The sequence below is a fragment of the Misgurnus anguillicaudatus genome, chromosome 8, assembly GCF_027580225.2.
Source record: "Misgurnus anguillicaudatus chromosome 8, ASM2758022v2, whole genome shotgun sequence".
NCBI lineage: Eukaryota > Metazoa > Chordata > Actinopteri > Cypriniformes > Cobitidae > Misgurnus > Misgurnus anguillicaudatus.
In genome coordinates, this window is record NC_073344.2 from 11,738,320 (window position 1) to 11,763,757 (window position 25,438).

Consider the following 25,438-nt stretch of genomic DNA (forward strand, 5'->3'; position numbering starts at 1 on the left):
GTTGGACATTCAGGGCTACTGTAGAAACATGATGGTGACTTCCATGTAAGTAGACCCGCGCTGTATGTAGATAAAAACGGCTTACTCTTAGGTAATAAAAGCAATACAGTTCATTATGTAAGGTCTTTATATACCACTGATAATATAGTTACCTATATTAAATTGCATTTCTGTCAAGAGGTCCTTCTAAAAGTCTGACATTGCACATTTGCAAACTTTTGATTTAAAAATCGTATTTATGAGTCCGCCTGCACTGCCCATTCATCCGTCTAACAGTCACTGGTAACAAACTTGGCTTTAGCTCAAACTCCTCCATATAATGAAACTGCAAGGAGAGAGAATTGTCAACGGGAAAGCACAAAGCCTGCTGTTAATATATGCTATATGTAAAGCAACCTTACTGTAAGGTGTTATCAAACATTTTGGCATGTTATATAATAAAAATGTATGATATATAGCATACAGCAGCTGTTTAATATTCATGATATTCACGATGATATTCATCTTAAAATATTTATAATGTTTTGAAAATCATAGAATATCATCAGTATTCAAAGTCAGTCAGCTGAGCTCTAATTTAAATAGCGGTAATCACCGGGCTGAGAGGTTTAGGTTATAACTTTATGATAACGGAATGAGTAATTTAGGAGTTCTCTGTAATTCCCTGCGGCCGTTATATGCAAAAACATTAAAAGGAGCTCTACCCAAAGGTGATTTGGGCTTTGGCATATAATAGAAGATTTTCATTGGAGAAGACATAAGCAGCTTGAAAAGATAAATGATTTGATGCTGAGAAGATGATTCTGTCATAATAGGATATTGGAGAATTTGTTGTCTAGAAAGCACAGCGACCCGGGTTAACATGGCACCTCTGGTGCGTTCTTATCTGCGAACCTGTGAAATAAATGAATGGAGATAAATAACACTAATTCACATAGGACACCTTGAATGGTATTTCCTAAAATGACACAGCGGCTGTCGAGTCAATACCCATTGTTTGGCAGAAGGGGGTAAAAAGGCCTAATATAAGCAGCCGTTCCTAGTTTAGTATTAGTAATATAGTTTAAGAATGAGAACAAGTCGTATCACCTGCGCGAGTTCAATAGCACCTGTTTTCTGATGAACAAGGTGCGATCACAGAAACCATGTTGAATATGAAACATTCAAACTCCCATTCAGAAACCGTCCCATAGGATGCATGACTATCTGCGTCGTATCCGCAAGAATCACACAGTTAAGACACTGCCGTTCCTCTGAGGAGGGAATCAAAACCTGGTAGAAATGCATGAGCTGCATGCAAATGAACCCACGGTGAAGAAATCAATTCAGGTGGTAAACTCCAGAATTTCAGTGTATGTTTTTGTGTATAAATTAATTCAAATTGAGGATTAAACTTTGGACTTTCTACCAAACTACCTGCAGAAAATGAAATGGACTCCAACTATACGCTTGTTTACTTATGCCTCGCTTGTGTGTCCGCAGATATTGGGCCCTTACAACAGGGGTCCCGCCGGAATTGAAAAGCATTTCTTCTCGCGCAAACATGTTCACCTCCATTGCTTCTGCTCCACAGCGGCTCGTGGAAATTGTCAGCCACTACAAATGAAAGCTTGTGCGAGAGAAGCGGCCAAGAAAAACAACAAGTGTGGCTAAAGAGTTCTCGAGAAAGTGAGGTGGGAATCTTGAATGTGCCCACCTTTAAACGGCATTCAGCATGCCTGGAAGCCTTTTATCTGGCCTGTCTGCCTTGCGCCATCACTTCTCATTATCTTCTGCTGAATATCACAATCTAGCCAATTCCGGGCTGAATAAGTTGCTTCCTGCCTTCTCCTAGGGTTTATTTGCCAGCCGCAAGAGCGAGAAGAGAGGAGACTAGATATTGCTGGTCATTTCCAGACCTACTCAAAGCCCTCAGATGTATTTTATTTCCAGTTTTAATGAGCCCCATGGAAGCTACCACTAAAAATGCTTGCGGTGTGAGATCCAGATTGGTCACTGGGTAACTTTATATACAGAGCAAAGTGAGCTGTTAATCAGAGATAAGACTTTGCCAAGACAGCTTACTCATGTTTTATACAACAAAGTAAAATAAACATATTATGTAAGAAGTCGTGTGTAATCAAACCATATTTTCAGACTATATTGCTTTAGGTCTGATTCACATTGCTGCTTTTTTGGCCACAAAACCACTCGTGTAGACAGAAAGAGACCATATGAGTAATATGTACTCTTTGGTACCGATATGTACCTTTGGGGTACTAATATGTCCTCTTTGGTACCAATATGTACCTCTGAAGTACTAATATGCAGTCTTTGGTACCAATATGTACCTCTGGGGTACTATTATGCACTCTTTGGTACCAATATGTACCTCTGAGGTACTAATATGTCCTCTTTGGTACCAATATGTACCACTGAAGCACTAATAAGCAGTCTTTGGTACCAATATGTACCTCTGGGGTACTTTTATGCACTCTTTGGTAACAATATGTACCTCTGAGGTACTAATATGTCCTTTTTGGTTCCATTATGTACCTCTGAGGTACTAATATGCACTCTTTGGTAATAATATGTACCTCTGAGGTACTAATATGCACTCTTTGGTAGCAATATGTACCTCTGAGGTACTAACATGCACTCTTTGGTACCAATATGTACCTCTGAGGTACTAACATGTACTCTTTGATACCAATATGTACTTCTGAGGTAATAACATGCACCCTTTGGTACTTGTACCTCTGAGGTACTAATATGCAGTCTTTGGTACCAATATGTACCTCTGGGGTACTATTATGCACTCTTTGGTACCAATATGTACCTCTGAGGTACTAATATGTCCTCTTTGGTACCAATATGTACCTCCTGAGGCACTAATAAGCAGTCTTTGGTACCAATATGTACCTCTAGGGTAATATGTACTCTTTGGTACCAGTATGTATCTCTGAGCTACTATGTTCGCTTTGGTACCAATGGGGTACTAATATGCAATCTTTGTAACCAATATGTACCTCTAAGGTAATAATATGCACTCTTTGGTACCGATATGTACCTCTGAGGTACTAATATGTGCTCTACCAATATGTACCTCTGAGGTACTAATATGCGCTCTTTGGTACCGATATGTACCTCTGAGGTACTAATATGTACTCTTTGGTACCGATATGTACCTCTGAGGTACTAATATGTACTCTTTGGTACCGATATGTACCTCTGAGGTACTATGTACTCTTTTGTACCAATGGGGTACTAATATGCAGTCTTTGTAACCAATGTGTACCTCTGAGGTACTAATATGTGCTCTACCAATATGTACCTATGAGGTACTAATATGCAGTCGTACCAATATGTACCTCTGATGTACTAATATGCACTCTTTGGTACCAATATGTACCTCTGAGCTACTATGTACTCTTTTGTACCAATGGGGTACTAATATGCAGTCTTTGTAACCAGAGATGGGGACTCGAGTTTGAGACTCGGACTCGAGTGCGACTTAAGTCGCACACACAGTGACTTCAGACTCGACTTGAGACTCGACCCTCAAAGACTTCAGACTCGACTCTGACTCGAGCCGCGCGACTCGTGAACAATGTTTATTTTTAGGAAACGTCTAATGAACTCGCTGTCATAGCTCCCTCCGTTACCTACAACCTGCCCACGACGTAACACGTGACGTATCTGCTCCGCGCGCGCGGCCGCGAACATACATGTCGACTGTACCTGCAGGCAGCCGCTGCTGTGGCATTCATCTAAAGTAACCAATGTGTACCTCTGAGGTAATAATATGCACCCTTTTGTACAAATAAGTACCTCTGAGGTAATAATATGAACTCTTTAGATGCAAAGGTGTACTTTTTGAAAGACTCAGATTGAATTTTTTTTAGGAAAAATAAAAATAGAAACAAATGAGAGGATTGTTATAATGCATTAAAAGTTCTGTATATAGTTGTAAAATTAATGCATAATGTTCTGCTTTGCTAAAATAATCAGGAAATATGCTAGACACAGGAGACTTATGCAAACATTTCCATTTGCTTTCCATTCAAGCTCATTGAACACCTGAGATGTTAAAGAGACCTCTGTGTTCTTTTGTTTTTATGTGATAGACTCCACCACAGTAACAGGAATCAAAAAGCACATTTAAAACAAATGTGTGGCAGTCTCTACAATCGACTATAAAGAAAACAATTGTTTGCTTTTTGTTGTTTTGTTGTTGTCGATAATATATATCACATTTATTATCATAGCTCAACATTTATGACCAATGTGCATCTAAATGGCACATTTCAAAAGTGATCAGAATGCACAAAAGATATCGTACTGTAAGGTTTCTTCGAAGAGGGCAATCGTTTTTTTCTTTGAATTCGAGAAGGTCACCACATCCATATGAATATTGATCTTTGCAAAACTTGGCTTTTGACATCGCTTCTTTAAATAGCTTCCCACTCATGGAATACAAAAAAATAAGAAACATTTGCATGCAAACTTAAACCTCTGATGGTCTTGTTCTCACCGAGAACATATATTTTGTTTCAGTATTGAATAACAATGGACATTCAGCTCAAGGCAATGCATGTAAATTGCATTTAGGCTGAGCTGTGATAAAGCTGTTCTGGGTCTAAGAGCACCATGGGTAGTCTACCTTTCTGTGCGAGAGGGTCAGGCAGATTAAAACCCGCTTTGAACGTCCCAGTCTTCCGCAGCCCTATCTGCAGGGGAAACGTTGGCTCTCTGATCACCGGCTTTAAATGAGATGTAAAATTAACTTCCAGTCTGGCGCATGAAGGTCAGTCTCTTGAAGCAGTTCTTTCAGTGAAACACTGTCTATTTTCATTGGAAAGATTCCCTTGGGCGTGTGTTGTAATTTGGAGCGAGGAACCTGATGGTGTAGTTTTCTGCTGTTTGTACATATTGTGGCATTTTGTTGAATTCAAAACGGCTGAACAACAAATCCTCCACTGCATTTCAAGAGTCAAAGGTCTTCTAAGTTTATACTTGATTTCCATGAAATTCACAGGAGGATACTGAAGTGAACAATATACTATGTAAGTGCCACATATTTTATGTTGAAAACAAAGCAAGCACAACAGTGTTTATAATAGTGGGCTATATCTTGTTGGCATCCGCTCTGTCACTCTCACTGATGATGCCAACTGAGCATAACGCAGGATAAAATGTTTTTTTGTCAATTTGGCACAACAAAAACTGTCAGTGTGGTGTATTCTGGCATGCTGAAATAAGTTCTTCTCATGATCTTCATTTTGATGATCATATTATCGAAGGTACACAGTAATAATATGTGATCCTGTCAAAAGTCTCTTTTTTTGTGATCATAATTTAATATTGACTTAGTAAGGTCATGCCAATGACTGAAATCAAACTTTGATGCTCTTACTCTATCTCAAAATTACATTTACCAGCTGGATGTTACAGACAGGGTCACATATGGGAGTCATCTTGAGATGAAAAGGTTTTAAGTATAGCCAATGCGAATGTAAAAATGCTATTAACAGTCAGCCATAAATAATTAATTCTTTGAGTGTCTCATAATGAAAGGGAGTTAAATCAAGATAAAGCCAGCACTAGTTATTAGCTTGTCATGTGATCTTGACATGTCTGACCCCATAATGCAGCGCAGCTCCATTAACTAAAGTTTTATTAGGTTACTGATACAGTGTTACCAGCGGTGTAATTGTTGGCCGTTTTTGTACTTTCTTTTCCCTGCTATCATTATTTCGGTGACACTTTATTATAATGTTCATGATTTAACATTAGTTAATGTATTAACATGAACAAACCATGAGCAATACATATTTTACAGTATTTATTCATCTTTGTTAATGTTAGTTAATAGAAATAAAGCTGTTCATTGTTTGTTCATGTTAGTTCACGGTGCATTAACTAACGTTAACCAAATTTTAATAAAGTATTAGTAATTGTTGAAATTAACATTAATAAAGATTAATAAATGCTGCACAAGTGCAGTTCATCATTAGTTCATGTTAACTAATGTAGTTAACTAATGTTAATTAATGAACATTATAATAAAGTGTTACTGACTCATCTCCTCAATTTAGAAAGGCAGCAGGAGGAGAAGAGAGGAAGGTGTCCGATCTCTGCTTTGTTTGTTAGCCTCTTGCCTTGGTTTTTATAACTTTGACTATTTAAACTTTGGGTACACTGTAAAAAAATTAGTAGAAATTACAGTGTTACTTGCAGCTGGTTGCAGGTAACTTACCTTAGATTTAAATGTATGTTATTTACTGGCAACATTTTGTTAAAAGTTAAATGAACATGAAACATTTCCAAGTCTTTGGTACTATTTTAACGATCTAAGCGCATTGTCTAAAGCGCAAAGCGCAACGTCTAAATGGGCGTGTCCGAATCCACTTTTGCTAATTTAACGACGGGAAAAATGGTTTGTGCGCCGAGCGCATAGTCGAAAAGGGTTGATCCTATTTTTTTTATGAGTAATGGGTGTGTTTTGGGCGTAACATGCAATAAACCAGGGAGTCTCAGCTCTCACTACCTTTAAAAGCCAGTTGCGCTTTGTCTATGTCTAATCTCTATTTAGATGATGTACTTTGTAAACTGAAAAATTAAGTGGAGAAAGAAGATCCCCAGTTTAAGATTATGTTAAATAATTGTGTTGTTTTTCACTTGTATTGACATTGTTTTTTTTATTAAAACCTTTAAAACCCGTTTTCTTTTAGTCATGGAAGTAAAAAAGCAGGCTTTTAATTGCTTTAAATGTATGGCTATCCAATATCATCAAATATAATTTACAAGTATGTAAGAAAAGGTTTGTACTCTAAAAATACTTTATTTGTAACAAACAGGAAATAAAGAATTTACAAACGTCTCTCTCCGCACGTTTCAGCACTTGGACAGCGTCACAAGTTTTTTTTAAGCATTACTTAAAAATGTCTCTCATCTCACCATATCCACAGGTACAGAGTCATCATATACAATAAATCCGTGAGGTAGCATAAAAAAAAAATAATTGCGCCATTGACTTTAGACCAGGTTTTTGTTGGTCAATGGCGTAGTCTATTTTAGTTGCCCAAAATAGCCGCGCGCAAACAATGCGCCTGAACACACCTTGTTTTCAGACCAGAACGCCCATGGGCGCAAAAGGGGGCACAAATGCATTTGCTATTTAAACAACGTGGCGCTAAACGTGAAAATTATCATTGCGCAGGGTGGAAACTAGCAAAAGACACTTGAGTCGCGCATTGCGCTGCATTGTGCCGGGTGTAAGACAGAGCCCTTTGTCTTTACAGAGTAAAACCAGCTGCAAGTAACTCTGTAATTTCTACGGATTTTTTTTACAGTGCAGTGTTACTTGCAGCTGGTTGCCGGTAACTTACCGTAGATTTAAATTTATGTTATTTACTGGCAAGAGTTTGTTCAAAGTTAAATACATTAAATATTAACAAGTCTTTATCTTTACAGAATAAAACTATACAATAACAGCCTCATGCAAAAAATTCTGGGAACCAGAAATTATCATCAGATTTTGGTTCCCAGAATGCTTTGCTTGATGCTGTTATTTAAATTTTACTCTGTAAAGACAAAGACTTGTAAATGTTTAATGTTCATTTAACTTTGAACAAAATTTTGCCAGTAAATAACATAAATTTATATCTACGGTAAGTTACTGGCAACCAGCTGCAAGTAACACTAATTTCTACTGATTTTTTTACAGTGTACATATTATGCCCATTTTTACAAGATGTAATATAAGTCTCTGATTTTTTTTTAAACATTTAATACTTAAGTTATGGATCCAAAATGCTAAATTTAAGTCATGATTGCTTGACTTTTTGAGTACTTTCAGTGTTCATAGAAAATATTTAGTATATTTACTCACCCCCATAAGACACTTATGCCTCGGCTGGGATCGTTTAGAGCCCTTTGAAACTGTAAACTGTTGAGGTCCACTAAAGTCCACTATATGGAGAAAAATCAATGGAAAACTCTGATTGTGTTCGGCTGAAAAAAAGACATAAACATCTTTGATGGCATGGGGGTGGGTAAATAATCAGTAAATTTTAATTTTGGCCGTGAACTAATCCTTAACACACACACACCTGTTCACATTTGATAAAAGAGCTCAGGCTTTGGGTGACATCTTTTCTTTTATGCTATGTTCTTTAATATCCCTAGACATTTGAATACAGTATGACTTAGCGTCATGTGAGGTTATCTGACATTTAAAACATATTTATTATATATTTATTATTAGTAAAATATTTATTAAAAATACTATTGTGTTTTAATGTGTAACACTTTAATAAGGCAACATTACTAATGCACCTTCTGAATAAATCTTTAAAAAATTTCTCATAAGTAATTAAAGCACTCGCTCTAGGACTATTTAAAAATGTCATCAAAATGCCACCATAGCAACACCTAAAAATATTCTTGTTTAGGATTTAATATCTTGGCAGTATAAAGTTATCATAATATTTACTGTGGGTGAATTACTTGCAAGTCCTAGCAACTTTAATATAATTTAATCTATAAATTACATCGCTCTCAGTCGAATTTCATTATGACTGTTTGCATTAGCCTATATAGCCTACCTTTAAAGAAACATCTCAGAAATGCATTTTACCGACCAACCCTGTCAACATGCAATGTCTAAGAGAAGGTTATCTCTAATGACCCCATTTGTCAATGTTTGATGCATCTTAAAGGTCACTCTTAGATCTTAAGATTAATTGAAGATATAAATCAAGTACTCCAAGGCTAGCACGACTTGATTTCCACCATGCAGAATATGTATGTATTAAGTGTCAAAGATTATTACGAATAATTACGATTTCCATTAACCCCCCCACACACACACATTTCTTACCTAAGAAGTACGCTCTCAATTAATATCACATACAATAACGCATTATAGCGATTACACGCCAAGTTTAACTTGTGAAAGCTTTTGACATTTGCAGTGCAGTCACTGATGCTCTGCCGAACGGAAACACTTCAAAGCCACAGATTTGATCTTTACAGTATATACAATGCAATATATGTGTTCACTCCTAGTTGTTCTGCCCTTACTAGTTGAGTTACCGCAGGGTATGCACATCATTCTCCAAGCGCTCATGTCAGGCATATAACCGATGTCATGCAAGTTGAGGAAAATATATTTCTGTGATATCAGCCTACAGCCAGGCTTATTTTCTACATGAAAAGATGAAACTTTCCCTGACTGACACCGCATTTCATTCTTTTTATATTTAAATTACCAGAGTCAATAACATAGGGACACTTGCTTGTTTTTATACCCGAGTGTTACATTAAAATAATGAGGAAATTTATGAAGTGTAAATGTGTTTCTTTCTCATAAAGGTTTTGGTGAGCGAGTGCAAAACAACAGATGCTGCCACCGTGGTGGAATCTGCGTAATTTTTCTTCTGTCCATTATTTTAGGGAGTCACATTGTGTAAAAGTGTGAAAAGACCCCCGTTTCCCATCACATCTTCACAGAGCAGTGTTATGGATGGAGAGCAATAATAATCATAGCCTTCATGCATGAGCAGGTAGACTCAGTCCTGTGCGCTTCAGAGGATTTCAAAAGTCTTTCCAGTTAATAAATGAAAGTTGCTCTGTTCGGTTTTGCCATGTTATTTTGGACCACTAAATAGCTTCATTTGAAACATGTTTCTTTAGTAACATTTAGGGTTACATTTACATCTTGTTAACCTCTGCCTCGCCAATCCACTTATATAAAAATAATTATTAATAATGTAATGAATTTTTTCCTTATTCAAGTGGTAAGCGTGGTGTTAAAATGACCTAGTAATGAATGTTTGGCTTGTGGCAGGATAAATGATTAGCAAAGACCAACTATGCTGGTCCAATTTAGACACAGACTGGAATGAAGGGACTTTGGTTGCCATTAACGCTAATGACATTCAGGCAATTATATTCCAAACCACGTCTTTCCCAATTAAAAAGAAAATACTCAACACGAGCAGCTTTAAAATGCTTTTATCAGAGCCTTTTTACAAATAAGCCGGCCGTGTCAGTGAGTCAACAGTAAATATATTTCTTATTAGACAGGTCCATTAAATTGCACACTGCATGACACTACAATCTAGGAAACGAATGTGTATAGAGCCTCGAAAATTGACGGTCTATGTGGTACCACAGAAAACAAAAAGCTCTTCTTGTTGTATGGAGCCGCAGGTTCCACTGACCTCAAATGCTAAATGGTAGAAAATATAGTGGGTCCATATTGTATCCACTATATATTTCTATAAAAATAAGGCAAGAGAATGCAATACCGTAGAAGCAAAGAGAATTTTTTTAAAGAAACACAAAGGAATGCCGAACACGGTGAGATGATGAAAACAAAAATCAAAGGAATGGTCATCATGAGGGGAAAATGAAAACATTCGACAACAATAAAGAAGAACCTATACCTACTATCAAAGCGACTCGGTGCACCTAGTGGATTCTTCAACAAACTGGAGATGACCATCAAATAAAGAAGAAAGCGAGGAACCAAACAACCATAACGAAGAAGTACACTGCTGTGCAAAGTCACCAAAAGAAAACATGCAATTAGCTGGACATCTTATTAAAGTGCTCATCTGGCCCTCACTAAATTAAATGTTACACCCAAATGTGAAATATACCAGTGATGTTATACTCCAATATTAACAAATCCAACCATAGAAAATGTCTGGGTGATTCTCACGAAACCATTGAAACACCACGGCACTAATGATTTTAGCTTTAAAATGTGTAATATAGTAACATTAAAAAGCATCAGAATTAACACAATACTGTGTTCTACCTTGCACAATGTGTGATTTCAACATAAGAATTTATAATTGGAAATTTTATCTCATTTTCTGCCGAAATTCTCATTACCGCAATGTGTCCGGCTGTGTTTGAACATGCGTTATGTTGTAATTTAATCAAATTAACACAAAAATATTAAGAAAAAAAAATAAATGGATGTTTTGCTAGACTATACTTTAGATGACAGAAAAAATATTTACTGAATATTCATGTATAATAATAATGAAGAAAAATTAGGAAAATTATGTGTCCATGCCTGATGTTCTCATCCTCCGCAACACTTTTTGAGAACAGTTTAAGCACACATACAGAATTTTAATAAAGTTTGATTTTGAGTGACCAAGCACATGGACCAGTTACTTCAAGATGGCTACCAGGTAAGATCATTTTTTTACAGTTAATTTGAAATATTGTCTTGTCAGAATGCTTACACGACATTTTGATTATCATTACCGCAACAGATGCTTATTAAATGTTAATTTAATTAATAGAAGCATAATACTTTGATTTTAAATGCATGTGCAGAATCTCCAAATTATGTTCTTTCAGGTTTGTCATGTCATTTTGAAAATATGTCAGTGTTGATGTTTTCTGACTGTTGCGGTAATGAGATTTTTTAGGACTATTTTTTTTTAATTATGTTACAAAAAGTGTTAAATGATAAGTAAAAGTTTTTAAATTAATGTTCCCATTTACTCCAGACTTTGTTTTTCAATGTCTGGTGGGAAAAAAGTAAATTTAAGCAATTTTTACATTTTCATGCTTGACATTTTTAAAACCAAGTTTTCGTGAGAATCACCCGTCTATATCTGACACAAACATAAATTGAAACAACCAAGCAGAGGTTACTTCAAACCCAGTGGTTGAATTTGTCCATATTTTACCACACAAGCAACCTAGCATTTTTAGAGTGCTTACTCTATTGTGACTCCCACCCTCAGATAAACTGCTTTTGAGGCAACAGAGAAAAAATCTCTAATGATTACAGCCTTGAGCGGCAAGGGGAAAAGAAAAATGTGGGTTACCTTAATGAAGGATTTCGGTGTACCGTATGTTCTATTGTGGAGTGTATCCACCATTCTTTAAGATGTGAATGATTTCCCGTCAAGCTCTTCTTTTGTTCAAAAGGGTGCCACGAAATCTTTCAGGCCACCAGTGTAAAATTGGATAGTGGTGACCAGCTGTGCATGGGGAAATATGCGGTGACTTCTGGAAATATACACATGTAAAAATAAAAGTGCTAGACTGTGCCATAGAAGAACAATTTTGTGTCTTTTTCATACATTCTTAAAAATAAAGGTGCTTCATGATGCCATAGAAGAACCATTTTTGGCTAAATGGTTTCATAAAGAACCTTTAAAGGAGTAGTCCACTTTAAAGATGGGGCCCATTGACTTACCATAGTATTTTTTTCCTACTATAAAAAAGTCAATGGACCCCATCTTTAAAGTGGACTACTCATTTAACATCAGTTTTGGAGGTTCTTCAACCCTTTAACTGTCACCCCCCTTTTTTTAGTAGTTCTGTTCCAGTTTATTAAGTTAAAATGATAAAAAAAAAAATTGTTGCACTTTTAGTGGTTTTACTAACAAAGGCCACTAGGTGTCAACGGTTTGCAAATGATCACAAATGAATAAATTACTGTCACTGCATTATAATTACTGCATAATGGTTTTGAAATATAAAACCTAGATCTTTAGAGCTTTCCAAAAATATATATATTGTCAAGATTTATGAGAGGAAATTAGTGTTATAAACATGTAATACCACGTTGGCCCACTGGAGGGCCCATGACATTTCAGAAAATTGCTCTCACTGTTTTATTCTTTTCTCAAAATGGTGTTGAAATATGAAAACTACATTTTTAAAACTTTGCATGGACATATAGTTGTCAATGTTATTTAGTGTTATTAAAATGTAAACAAAATTGGGTCCCACATTTGGGGCTGTGACATTTTAGAAATTACTCTCACTAGGTTATACTTTTTGCAAAACGCAAATAAAATTTAAAAACTAGACACTTAAGGGGGTCGCACACCGGACGCGCAGCAGAAGTGCACATTAAATAGCGCAAGCTTAGTCAGATCTACTTCAAAATGCAAAATATACGTTAGCAGCCAATGTTAATCGTTAATGATTTGGGACAAATATGATGTTATTTAATGTTAAGGTGGTCGCACACCGGATACGCAGCTCGCCGCACCGTTCTAAAAGAATGGAACACATTGTTTTCAATGAGTATACGCACACCGGCGCCAAGGAAGTTGCTCTAATACCTGTCACGCCACAGAGCGCCACTCACATAGTTTAACATTAAATAACATCATATATGTCCCAAATCATTAACGATTAACACTGGCTGCTAACGCATATTTTGCATTTTGAAGTAGAACCTATCTGACTAAGCTCGCGCTATTTCATGTGCACTTTCGGTTTACGATACCTCCGAGTTGTCCTAGACATGGCATTGCACCCCCTTTAAACTATGTGAGTGGCGCGACAGGGATTTGAGCAACTTCCTGAGTCAAAGCTGGTCGGCGCCGGTGTGCGTATACTCATAGAAAACAATGTGTTCGATTTTTTTAGAACTGTGTGGCAATGCGCGGCGCTGAGCTGCGTGTCCGGTGTGCGACCCCCTTCAGAGCTTTCCAATGGTGTATAGTTTGTCAAAATTATTTTAGTTTTGGACTATGATATTAACGGTTTGATAGTTAGGTAAACACTTTGGGCCCACCTGTGGGCCGGTGACAGTAAATTAAAAATGTCAAAAAGAAATTGTTGTTAAAAGAGTATTTGACTGAGTGGTTCTTTGAAAAAAACAAAAATCGTTCTTCCATGGGATACCTGTTAAGAACCTTTAAGCACCCTGTTAGAAATATTTGTTACCACAACTATGTAATGCTATGCTTTATCTTAAAATGAACATCATACACCATGACATCACTGCATATGTAATCATTTGCATATCTTTCTGTGTGAAGTTGTGATAGGTTGTGTGCCGCATCCTTGGTGCATATATAATCTGCTTGCATATGTAAATAAAGACACTGAATGACAGATCTTCAAGGAATAATAACCAAAAGATAATTCCTAAAATTATCTTAACACGCCCTTATTTTTATTTTAGAGTGCACAAGAACCTTTTGTGCAAACATAAAGTTCTGCGTATGTTAATAGTTCTTTATGGAGCCATGCATGGTTCTTCTGTGGCATCGTTTATTTTTAAGAGTGTAGTGTTTATTTCTGTGGGCTGCATGCTACCCGAAATATCTGACCCGTGCCATTTAAAATTTGACCACCGACTCATTACTGCAAACGTCACGTGCAAATAAAAGACAACGGCGTGAACGTTTGCACTTGGACGTCTCCAGTGTGGTAAAAATTTAACCGGGCGACGGCATTTAAATAGTATCGTTGTCTCAAGAATACCACCCGCTCCATCACGAACTACAGGGAACGGGTTGCCTGGGAAACGGCCGCATGGCAACAGGATCGGAGCCGGGGGGTTGTGTGCTGCTAGCTCTGCTCCCGTTTCCCATTTCCTCACTAGATGGTGTGCGAGCCACTGGAGAGTCGACTTTCTCCCGCGGTCGGGCTCCGATCAAAACAAATCTGGAAACTACACGGAACGCCATCTCTCGGGCTTTTCGCGGGGATTAACACATTTTCATACATATTTTTATTTTTGATAACGGCGCGGATCGTACTCCATTCGGCGGCGATGGACATAATGATCGCGGTGCAGGATGCGTGCGTCTCCGGTCAGTGGCTCACCGCTATAATTCTCAGTCTTTGCTGCTTTCTACCGTCGTGTTTGCCCGCCGGACAGACTGTGGAGTATGCTTCCAGCGAGAGTGTGGTCAGCAGACAGGGAGATACCGCGATGCTCAGGTAAGAGACTCGGTCGCCGTGTAACTGTTCAAACTAAACTTGGCTGGCACCTGGCATCCCTCTTGCATCAGTCGCGCTGCTCTCAGTTTTGTAAACAACGCGCGGGCTCGTTCATCCCCCCTGTGTCGCTCCATCACTTTTATTTGGGTCACAAATAGCTCGACTAGACCAACAATCTCTGCTTAATCTCATGTAGGCTACACGTCGCGTCAGTTTGTGCTTATGTGACGCTTTTTGTAGAAATGGTTTTATAATAAGGGTTGCATAAGAAACAGGGGTAGGGGGTATAGTTTTGTAAACCCCGCCAAGCGGAACACTTTGCACAGTTACAATGAACTCATTCATGGTTCCTGTCGTCTGAAAGATCCTCACGGATGTTTGCGTCCTAAAGAAGAGAGAAGTTGCACACGCTCGTGTGGAGAAATACCAGGGATCGATGGTCGTTTATGGTTTGATGTTTAAATATATTTTTATTAATTTGTCAGACGGTTTGATCCAAAGCGACTTCCAGTGCATTACAAAGTGCACATTTTGATCAGTAGCCTTTATGTGTCTTACGTGGGAATCGAACCCATGACCTTTACGTTGCTAGGCTCCATCACATCCACAGAAACACAATTAGCATTTTAAGTTTAACGTGTTGTAATAAAACCATCCAACATGCGCCTGGTTGTTTAAATCAGCTGGTTAATTGAAATGTTTATGGATGGGTGTGTCTGAGGATAACAGATGCCAAGTTTTTATTAGTATTATTATTAGGTTCCACAAATCTTGCCATTTGGTGCTGGACAATATGGTTACATTTTAATTTAAAGGCCTTCATGTAAGATATTGATTAATGGGCGAATTAGAAGTGCATTTGTATGCTTTATGATTGATGCAAACGTCATATTTTGGTTTCTGTGAAGGATACGACTGGCAAATCCAGTCGAAACATTGTTTATTTGGCATTTGAAAATAAACATTATTTAACTAATATACAAATGATCATTTTTTATATATTTAAAATTTTGTATTTTTTTACTATAGGCTTACACATTTACTATACAAATCCATTATACATCTTAAACTACAGCGTAATTTATAATATAGGCTATGTTGTATGCTTTTAGTATGTTGACCATTTATTTAAATGTGTTTTGCATTTGTGTGTTTTTCATGTTTGTACTACTGAGAAGCACAAAATTGTGTTGTATAGTTATGCAATCACCATATAGCTATTGTATTGTATTCTATTCTGTTCTATGCTATTCTATTCTATTCACCCCCTCCTGGTACGATTTATACATTTTAGTTAATTACTAAAGCTAGTACCATGTAGCTCTGGTTGCTTCATGCTAACTTTCCATCCATCACTTTTCATGCTTCTAAGGTCTCCTGGTTGTGCTGTGGCATAAATAAAAATGGATCATCAGCCCTTAAGTGTTCTTTCACCCCACACCACAAAATTGTTTGCATGGCTTAACTGACGGGCAATTCGCACCATTGGTTATGTTTAGCAGACTATTCAAACATCAATTTTGCGCCTTGCTGAGTTTTTTTCACGATTGTTACCTTAGATTTTTTCTTATTTCCCCTTGCTGACTAAAATAGCCTAGACTGTTTCTTATATTGCTGTCACATTTTCCGAAGCGATGGCACTTATGCCAAGTAATTTCGATGTGGCTGTAAACATTATTGTACTCAGAATTGGGTAAGAAATTAAAATTGGTGGCTATTGTGTATTGTCAATGGGACTGTCATGACTGTCCCACATGTCTAGTGAACGTCAGTTGGTTGTCTATGAATACTGAGTGCCTGAACTTTAAATGCATCCCTCGCCGGAATCTCTGCATCGTCGACGTGGGTGGTAACTTGCTCCTTTTCTCCTCAGGCCACACCTCTTCCTGTCATTGCTGATTAATCGTAAGAATGTTACTGTGAGCTTTTTTGCCTTACAGGGACAGAGGGATCAATGTAGCTCTCCGAATCCCACTCCATTGTTTTATCATGAACTGAAAACGGGAACACTGTAACTAAACTGCTCTCTTAAATGTCTTATGACAAAATGAGAAAAAAAAATGAATCAAGGATTTGTTATCATATCATCTCATCTCATCATATCTCATTTTCAGTTCATTATATAAAATAGGATTTTGTTTGTGTTGGATACAGTGCTGCTATTCAATCTATGATTATAGCATTATGCTATGATTCATTTGCTATACTTTATGTTAAGTGTATGGTCCAGCCTGATCTCATGGGAATTTGTAAGTATTTTATGATGTGGCTAATTCACATTAATACGTATGATGTGAATTGTACTAAAATGATAAAGCTCTACCCCCATACCTGTCGCCAATCTTTGAATTTTTAATATCTCTTTATTAGGGTTGTAACGGTATACCGGTATGGCGGTATACCTTGATATTACCTTTTACGATTATCATACCGTAAACATTTGCTTATACACGGTTTTGGGGGGAAAATAAAGCATATATTACAGATTATTATATTACAGATCAATTTAAGTTGATTATGCTTAGGCCATAATAAAAAAACTATACATTTCACTCACTATATGATGATGTGAACAAATGAATAGATCCAGAGAATTTAATGAATATTTTATCATTTTATTTAAAATAATAAAATTAAAAGAATCAAAAAAGATTAAGAATTAAAGTTTACTTTTTCAAAAGTGTATTTTTTTTCTTCAAAAAAGTTTGATGTAATAAACCATATGTTCAACCCCAAACCCCTATCTGTTTTTTTTTATTAATTTAAGGGTCATTGTAGCTAATACAACCCCACTCTTTATTCTACTTATTTACATTTACATTACATTTCATTTAGGCATTTGGCGGACAATTTTATCCAAAGTGATTTACAAAAGTAAAAATAAAGTGATTTGTCTTAGCGGAGCAATAGTATGAGAATTATGAGTAGGCCTATATCATTTTGCAGGACCTAATGAGTATATAATGTATATAATAATAATGCAGATATTTCAAATCATATAAATATCCCATTAATTGACAGTCTCCTGCAGTTTGCATCCTTTTAAACACCAAAAATCTGAAACTTCAGGTAGTTTCTGCCTAACCTTGATCCAGCAGCATGTGTATTTAAAAGAGTATTTTTGGGGATTTAAAATGTTAATTTGCAGACTTCTCAGAGTGTATCTAATCTGTCTTTATCCTAAGTCAGCGCATAAATGACAGCAAATACAGTGATCTCCATTAAACACGGTTCTTGGTGCCAATTATGCCAAGCTATAATTGCAAATCGGCTGCAGTATTAACACTTTCTACAGATACGATGAGACACAGCTTAACGTGTTATCATCTGTTTTTGGGAAGGCATGAGCCAAGATCTGATTCCAAGCTCCAAATTGTGATGTGCCCCAGTGCATCAAACTAAATTCTGCTTAGTGTTGTCTACTCCTTTCGGAAATATAGAGATAGCTGTGGATATTAAAAGTGACACGGAAAGCCATTAGAGACCAGGAACTTAACCATCAGGTTTCCAACGTTTACCAACAGCGAATACAAAAGGGAAGGATGAAATGTTGTAGTTTTACTTTTCCTGTTGAAGCTTCTGCAAGAAAGTGCTAACGTTTTTCACATTAAAAATTAATGTACATCAGTTTTTCCTGCAAGCACTGTTAAAAGTCCATGTAAAAAGTCTAAAATCCCAATGTTGCAGTTTTATTCTATTGACAGAAACTGAAATGTCTCAATGGTTAGCACAGCTTGTTGTAAATGTATCTTTTGTCCTCTACCAACTGATTTCTATGTATAATAAATGCAATATTTTAATTGAAGGGTCTCGAAGAAGCCCCCTTTTCCCTAGTTTAGGAGGAGGCCATGAGTCTCAAGATAAAATGTGAAGAAAAATAATCATGGGCAGCAGATAATGGTTATCTTCAAAGCAGGTACACCTGAAGCCACGGGCGTAATTTCCACTGGGGTCCCCCCACTTTCCAAAATCCAGATCATGTCCCCCCTACTTTTAAAGTTGTTTGTTTTGATAAATTTACCGCAATTTGTCATCACCACGGAAAAGCAGGACCGAGCAGGACAAAGAGAATCTGCCTGTGTTGACAGGGGTATTGTAAAGTGGCTCATGAACTTTTGAAGGCCCTTCAATCCACGGTCTCGCAGTGGGAAGTTAATTTCGGGAAAGAACAAGGTGTGACGCTGGAGCAATACAATGCAGTATGTGTATCGGTGCAGCGGCAGACAAAATCAGGATATCAAAAGAGAAAAGAAAAACAAGAAAGAGAAGAGAGGGCAAGACGAGGAAGACAACTAGCCACCCAGTTTAAAAAAAAACATTTTACGTTCCCTGTTTTGTGTTATGACTTTGAGTCGAAGTCAGCCCTTATAAGCTCTTCTCATCTTGCGAAATCAGTCAAACTTTATGCTGTAATCTGCTATACAGTAGTTTTAAGACATTTTTGAATCCCGTTGATAAAATAAACAGTCTGAAGAATCATTTAAGAGTATAGCTGTTTTCTTGAGTTCACTGATCTGTCGTTATTTTTGCTTTACTGAAGCTACTGGTGTGTAAAACCAGTTATTCACCTTATAAATAATGATAATAATAATCACCATAGTCACTAAACGTATGACTGCATGAAATAGAATTTAAGTCAGAAAAATTTTCCCCCATTTTGTGCCCCCCCACTTCTCAAACCAAAGTTACACCCTTGCCTAAAACCCTTTTGAAAAAATAGTAGCGTGTTTCAAGTAGATTTAACTTCCCTTCTCCTCGACCTGTCAATGATTTTCGTGGATTTTGATGAAGCAGGCTCACTAGATACCAGATAAGCCTTTTTTGTCCCAAAGGTGCTAGACACCCACTCTACTCTCAAACTAGAGAGCTTGTGAGTCTGTGCCATTCACCTTAACAGTGATTCTGTCATCGGCATGTTAATATTGAAAACTCAATTGTTATTGGCCACATACTACTGTATATGAGTATTGAGCGAAGCATTTATGCCATTTATCAATTTAATACCTATACATATAAAGGTAATGCCAAAAACTTTAGCAATAGCCTATTAGTATATTGTTGCTACAGCTTACTGCTCGAAGGAACTTTAGTTTTAATTCATTTATCCGCATTGCCATGGCTTCAGGTTTTTAAATGGAGTCATGTAAGCAAGCCTTAAATAGTCCCTGTCATTTGCATAATGAATCAATGTGTGTGGATTGCATGTGCCTGTAAATGTTAAGTAGAGCCAAGTAATTGGAGAGAGCACATTGGTAATTATTAGTGAATAGAATACAAAATAGTCAAGCAGATCAATGTCGTTTGGACTTTTATTTACCTTCTGAAATGCTATTATTGTGTTGGCCAACAAAGAAAGCGGGATTTGTTTGATGTAAATAAATGCTGATTGCAGTTTAACTTGGAAATAGGCGTGTAACGATAAAGCATATGATTTGCTTGCTGTGCCTCTCAATGTATTATGGTGAAATGCCGCTACATCCAAAAGCCAGGGGGGCGCTCTCGTGAAGAAACTTAATATGCGCCACAAAAGAAGTACATTAACAAACACATATCCAGGAAATGCCTATAAGCTTATTGATATTGCTGTTCATCAAACCTTTTTAGGTATTTTCAAGATAATAAAGAATTTGTATAATGATTTTGTTAACAAACGTTGCTTTTTCAAATGCATATTATAAATGACTCAAACTCACAGTGATTTTAGATTGATAAGGACTTCCATCAGTGTGAACTCATCCCTTTTATCGTCTGAGTGTTCTGACTGCTCTTTCGCAAGGACTGCTGGGTTGGTAAAGTGCGCAAAGCCATCAAGGGTGCAAAGGGGGCGCTGATGAGCACACTTCGGAGCATAAAATGACAGATGGGACACCCTACAGACTCGTAGACTAAGCAAGCATGTGCAATTTAAGGCCACAAGACCTAAAATCCACACAAAGTGCGCCGTTTGAGACAGGGCCATACACTAGATGTCGCCTTGGGGTTCTAAGCATGCGTCAAAATCGCCGCCATCTTGGAACAGGGGTCTTGTCATAGGAAGTAGCTAGGTAACGCTGTTATCTCTGTCAGTACTTCGAATTCATGGACGATGCCGGACTTTTGTGCTGTGTATGGATGTTACTGTGGGTTTACACCAGACGTGAGTTCAACGATTTGCGCAAGTAGATTACATACAAAGTCAATGCAAAGACACAATCAGACGCGTCATCGTGTGGGGCGATGCGAATGACGGGCGGCACGTTTGCTGCGAAAACACGCGCTATTCGCCTCAAACGCGTCTTCGCCCAAGTTGAAAATATTCAACTCGAGCGTGAGAAAAATTAGCATGAAACGAAGTTAAATCCCGCGAGTAATCTACAGCGAGTAACGTGATGCCCCGCATTTGGTGTGTACGTAGCATTAGGCCTACTAGCACTATGCATTTTATTTAGAAAAAGTAGATTTTCTTATTATCAAAACTTTACATTTTCTCTGGACTCAATGCTAAATATGTCTAAAAACTAAAAAAACTAAAAAAAGAAAAAACTAGAAAATTGCATTCATGAAGATTTATGTTTTATTTCCGTTACACCTTTGCCTACATTGACGCTGATACATTAAAGGTACAATTTGTAAGATATTTGCAGTAAAATATCCAAAACCCACTAGTCCGGTGGGTGTTATATATTTTGTCCAGCTGATTGCTAACAATATCTATAATGTTTTCAACTACTTGTAAATTATGAGAAAATTGCCATTCTAAACGGGGCAGTGCAGTCGCCTGTAAATGACGTTAATATCTACGTTACCCTTTGTTACCACCTTTACTGACCTAAAAACCACATGACAACAGTGTCGTGGACAAATGCGGAAGTAATAGCATCTGTCGGGCCACTCGCTTTTTTTATAGTAAGTTTGTTCATCTGAACACTTAATTCTGTGCTGTGTTAACAAACCATCGTATTGGACTCATCCTGTAACATCTATGACTAACAATTGCGTTTTGAACATTACATGAAACCTTTCATAATGAAAAAAAAAACGATGTCATCAAACACAACATTTATAAAACTTGTTTACTTTACCTCATGTGTAACATGATTTCTCGTTCCCGTCTGATTGATGGCCATCAGCGTTTGAGTTAAAGACAACAAATCCCATCAGTCTAGGCTGCTTCAGAGCGTCATTAATCTACGTCGTTATTGATTTGATCTTGCGCCCTCTAACGGCGCGGATTATACAAATTGCATCTTTAAAGAGGAGGGGCTCCCCTGTTTCAAGATGGCGGCTCTATTTGACACATTCGTTCCAATGAACTGCCGTAGCCAAGGCGACATCTAGTGTATATATCTATGCTGATCAAAGAGCCGTCGTACCTAAAAAAGCTGTGCGTAATATGGCCTTTGCGATTCAGAATCGATATCGGACATGTATATTAGTGTGTGTCGTGATTTATCGTAACACCTCTACTCAGAAATATGTAGTATTCTGGATGGTTGGTCACTTTTATGAGGATTATTTATGAACATAAACAATTGTATTAATAATGATGTGAAGATATTTATATATTTATATATTTTTTTATTTTTGTTGCATTACATTAACTAAAATATAGACACAGTTTATAATGCTTGTTAGTTTAGTATAATTTGCATAAAAAAGAGCTCATATGTAAAAGCCCCTAAACCCCAAAAATGAGATAATGATATTGACTGAATGCTCTTGGCATGTATTATACGTTCATGAAATACCTTTGGGCATAATCCGCTTATTCCCAGACTCAGGCAATTCAGAAATACTGGTTTGTTGGCAGAATGTTTAACCCAGTTAAAGGACGTTTACCAAAAATATTAGGATATAGACTGAATTTTTTAGTCGTTTACCTTTTGTCAGAAGGGACAGTAGCTAAAAATTGTTAGTTGACTTTACTTAAAAAATGTAGGAAGACAGTTGCGTTAAAAAAATAAGTAAGCAACTTCCATACAGATTTGTTAAATAAACGACTCAAACTCACAGTGATTTTAGATTTGATTTTTAAATGCATTATAAATTACTTATAATCTTTGCCATTAACATGAAATAACTGAACCTACATATAATAGCCTGATAAAAAAATGCTAATTTACAAGAAAACATGTCAGACGCACTTATGATGCGTTCACACCAACAGCGGCAACGGTCAATTTGCGCGAACTAGACGCGCGAATGAGGCGGAATCGCGTCTACCGCGCTGCGCTTAACGCCTCATTCGGGCCGCGAGACCTTGAGAGTTGAAAAATTGGAAAAACTCGCCGCGTTAACCAATCACCAGTAGTGACGTGATTACAGGACATGAGTGTAGTCGCAAAAGCCCCTCCCATGACATAAATTTCCGCGTGAATGTCTCCATGACTAGAATTTCACACGTGGCTTTCATGCGCGAATAAAGTGAGTAAACTCAAACTGTTCAAGCGGCAAACTAGGCGTGGTAGACGCGATTTTGACGCCTCAAATGCGGCTGGTGTGAACCCACAGTTTTCTTATCTCTTTAAATTTACATTTACTGTATGTAATTTGCAGGTGATCAGTTTATTTAAGGTGACAGTATAAACAGTATAAATTTGATCAAGATATATATTTTTTTAGATTTGTTATTCTAACATTGTGTGCTGCTAGGTTTCTGTTAAGAATGTCGGCAATGCTCCACGGTGCCTGGTAGATCAAAATTTTGAATAGCCATTGACCACATTGAAGGTTACATAACAGACCTAGATTTCCAGCTGGATGGTGAGTGATTACAGATTCCTGTATATGCTACTGTCTGTGGAAAGCATAGGGTAAATCATGTTCACAACATAATGGAAGATCTTTTAGACACAATTTCCAAATTTAAAAATAGATAAAGAATGAATAAATGCGAAAAAAAGCTGTGTGACTCGAACGAATCAAACAAGCAAAAGTTAATCGTGTGATGTCCTATTTATGGCCAGTACATCATTTTATCACTTGGGACTTTAAGATCATTTCGTACAAAGCCATGCAGCTGCACCATATCAAGCGAAGTGAACTGTCAACCACGAGTTTAATCAAAACATCAGAATGGAAAACTAATGAGAAATAAATGTCTGGAAAGTTATACGCCTGACAGGTTTATTCAATAGCATCTAGGGTCTGAGCGACACTTCGTCAGCGTGACAGCTCTGGACATTCATAAATTGAACCGATTTTGGGCAGTTATCAGTGGCTAATTTAGTGGACCGCAGTCTCAGAGAAGAAATTTGCAAGGTTGTCCAATTAGCGGTGAAAAGTGTTGGGTTGTGAGTGCATGTCAGCAGGGAAGAGAGGGCCAGTGGAGGCGTGTCATCAATCATCTCAACAGCTTTGCTTCTGCATTCCTGGCAGAGTGGAGGCCGTGCTCCGACAGGGAACGCCACACCAACATCACGCGACTGTCAAGATGCCCATCAGTCCTTCAGAAGGTTTTCACGCTTATCTTGCTTGCTGCGTGGGTCTCTTGCTTAATAGATCGCATAATGTTGCGTTTTTCATTTGTGGGAACTGGAGAGGACTGACATCATGACATAATGTTTGCACACGGATAGCAATTTATGGAATGAAAGCAGGTGGCGGCTCCTGGTTTCCATCAGGAACATAATGCAAGGGTTTTAATAGCAGCTATCAAACCCAAGTGACATTAACAATGCCGTTTCATTTGTAATATTAACTCACTGCTTTTATGACCAACTTTTGAATCACCAAATAGTCTTTGGCATTTTTACGAATCTTAAAAAGGACCGCAATAACACCAGCGCTCACCCCGAGACTCCCAATTTCAAAAGGACATTAAAATGTGCAGATACCAAGATCGCAATTATTTTAGTGCTGTGGTGAGAATATGTTTATGTCACAAGAACAAACACGCAACACTTGCCACGGTTCACACATTGTCTACAGTGGCAAAAAGCTTGTGTTGTCGTGCCAGTTGGACAGCTTTTTTGTGCTCTGCTATTACACGAATGTATTGTTAATCTGTTGTAATCTAAATACAGTATGTGTATGAACTAGCCTTAGACAGCGGAGGCTATCTAGTGCATGTCCATAGGGTGAGTTGCCATGGTTACCTTAGTAGGGTGTCATTTTCTGTATCAGGAACACAGGCGCCACGAAGAAACACTGTGAGTTTCTTTAATGTACATCACGTTCCTCTCTCGTTCTGAACATGTTTTCAACAGATCTTCAGCTGATTCATCCGTCCTTCTCCGTAGCATTTCAATGTTCCCCTATTGCAGCATAGCGGCACCCATCATATTTCTTTTAAAGAAAACAGTACCCCCCTGTTGACTCTCATCTAGTATTGAAATGCTCGGCAATTGTTTCGCTATTTGACTATCAGCATGGTGGGATATATTCGACGCTCTTCTTTGGCACAGGTCTTTTACAGCGTAGCCGGTTTGTTGTTCAGATGCTTTTGTATGTGAATGCATTAATGTTTTAATCACACTGATTACATTTTAGTGTTACTAATCCCTTCGCTGTGTAGCTGCATCTGATTAAAGCGTTCTCAAATGCACTAGTTACTAGATGAATGTAAGTGCGCTTTCAAATCTCTGTTATGAATCAAAGACCTTTGTGGGACAGGCATTAAGCTGGGCGTAATCCCTGCCAAATGGTCTCGGAGAAGGTTCAGCCCGTGCCAAAACAGGAGAGTTTGTGAAGGAAGAGCGTTTTGATTAAATTCCCATATTCATCTACCTTGTAAATGCAAACAGGGTTT

General features: G+C 37.5%; 1 protein-coding gene across 4 annotated transcripts in view; it reads left to right on the forward strand.

The window, feature by feature from the left end:
* Positions 1-14,085: 14,085 nt before the first annotated feature.
* negr1 (neuronal growth regulator 1) overlaps positions 14,086-25,438 on the forward strand; it is a 175,527-nt gene continuing 164,174 nt past the window's right edge. The window contains exon 1 of one of the 4 annotated variants that reach the window (XM_055212503.2): positions 14,086-14,709. In XM_055212503.2, the coding sequence (XP_055068478.1) occupies positions 14,369-14,709 (341 nt within the window). In that variant the 5' untranslated portion in view covers positions 14,086-14,368. The remainder of the gene's footprint in view (positions 14,710-25,438) is intronic. The other 3 variants (XM_055212500.2, XM_055212501.2, XM_055212502.2) reach the window with 3 other exon arrangements.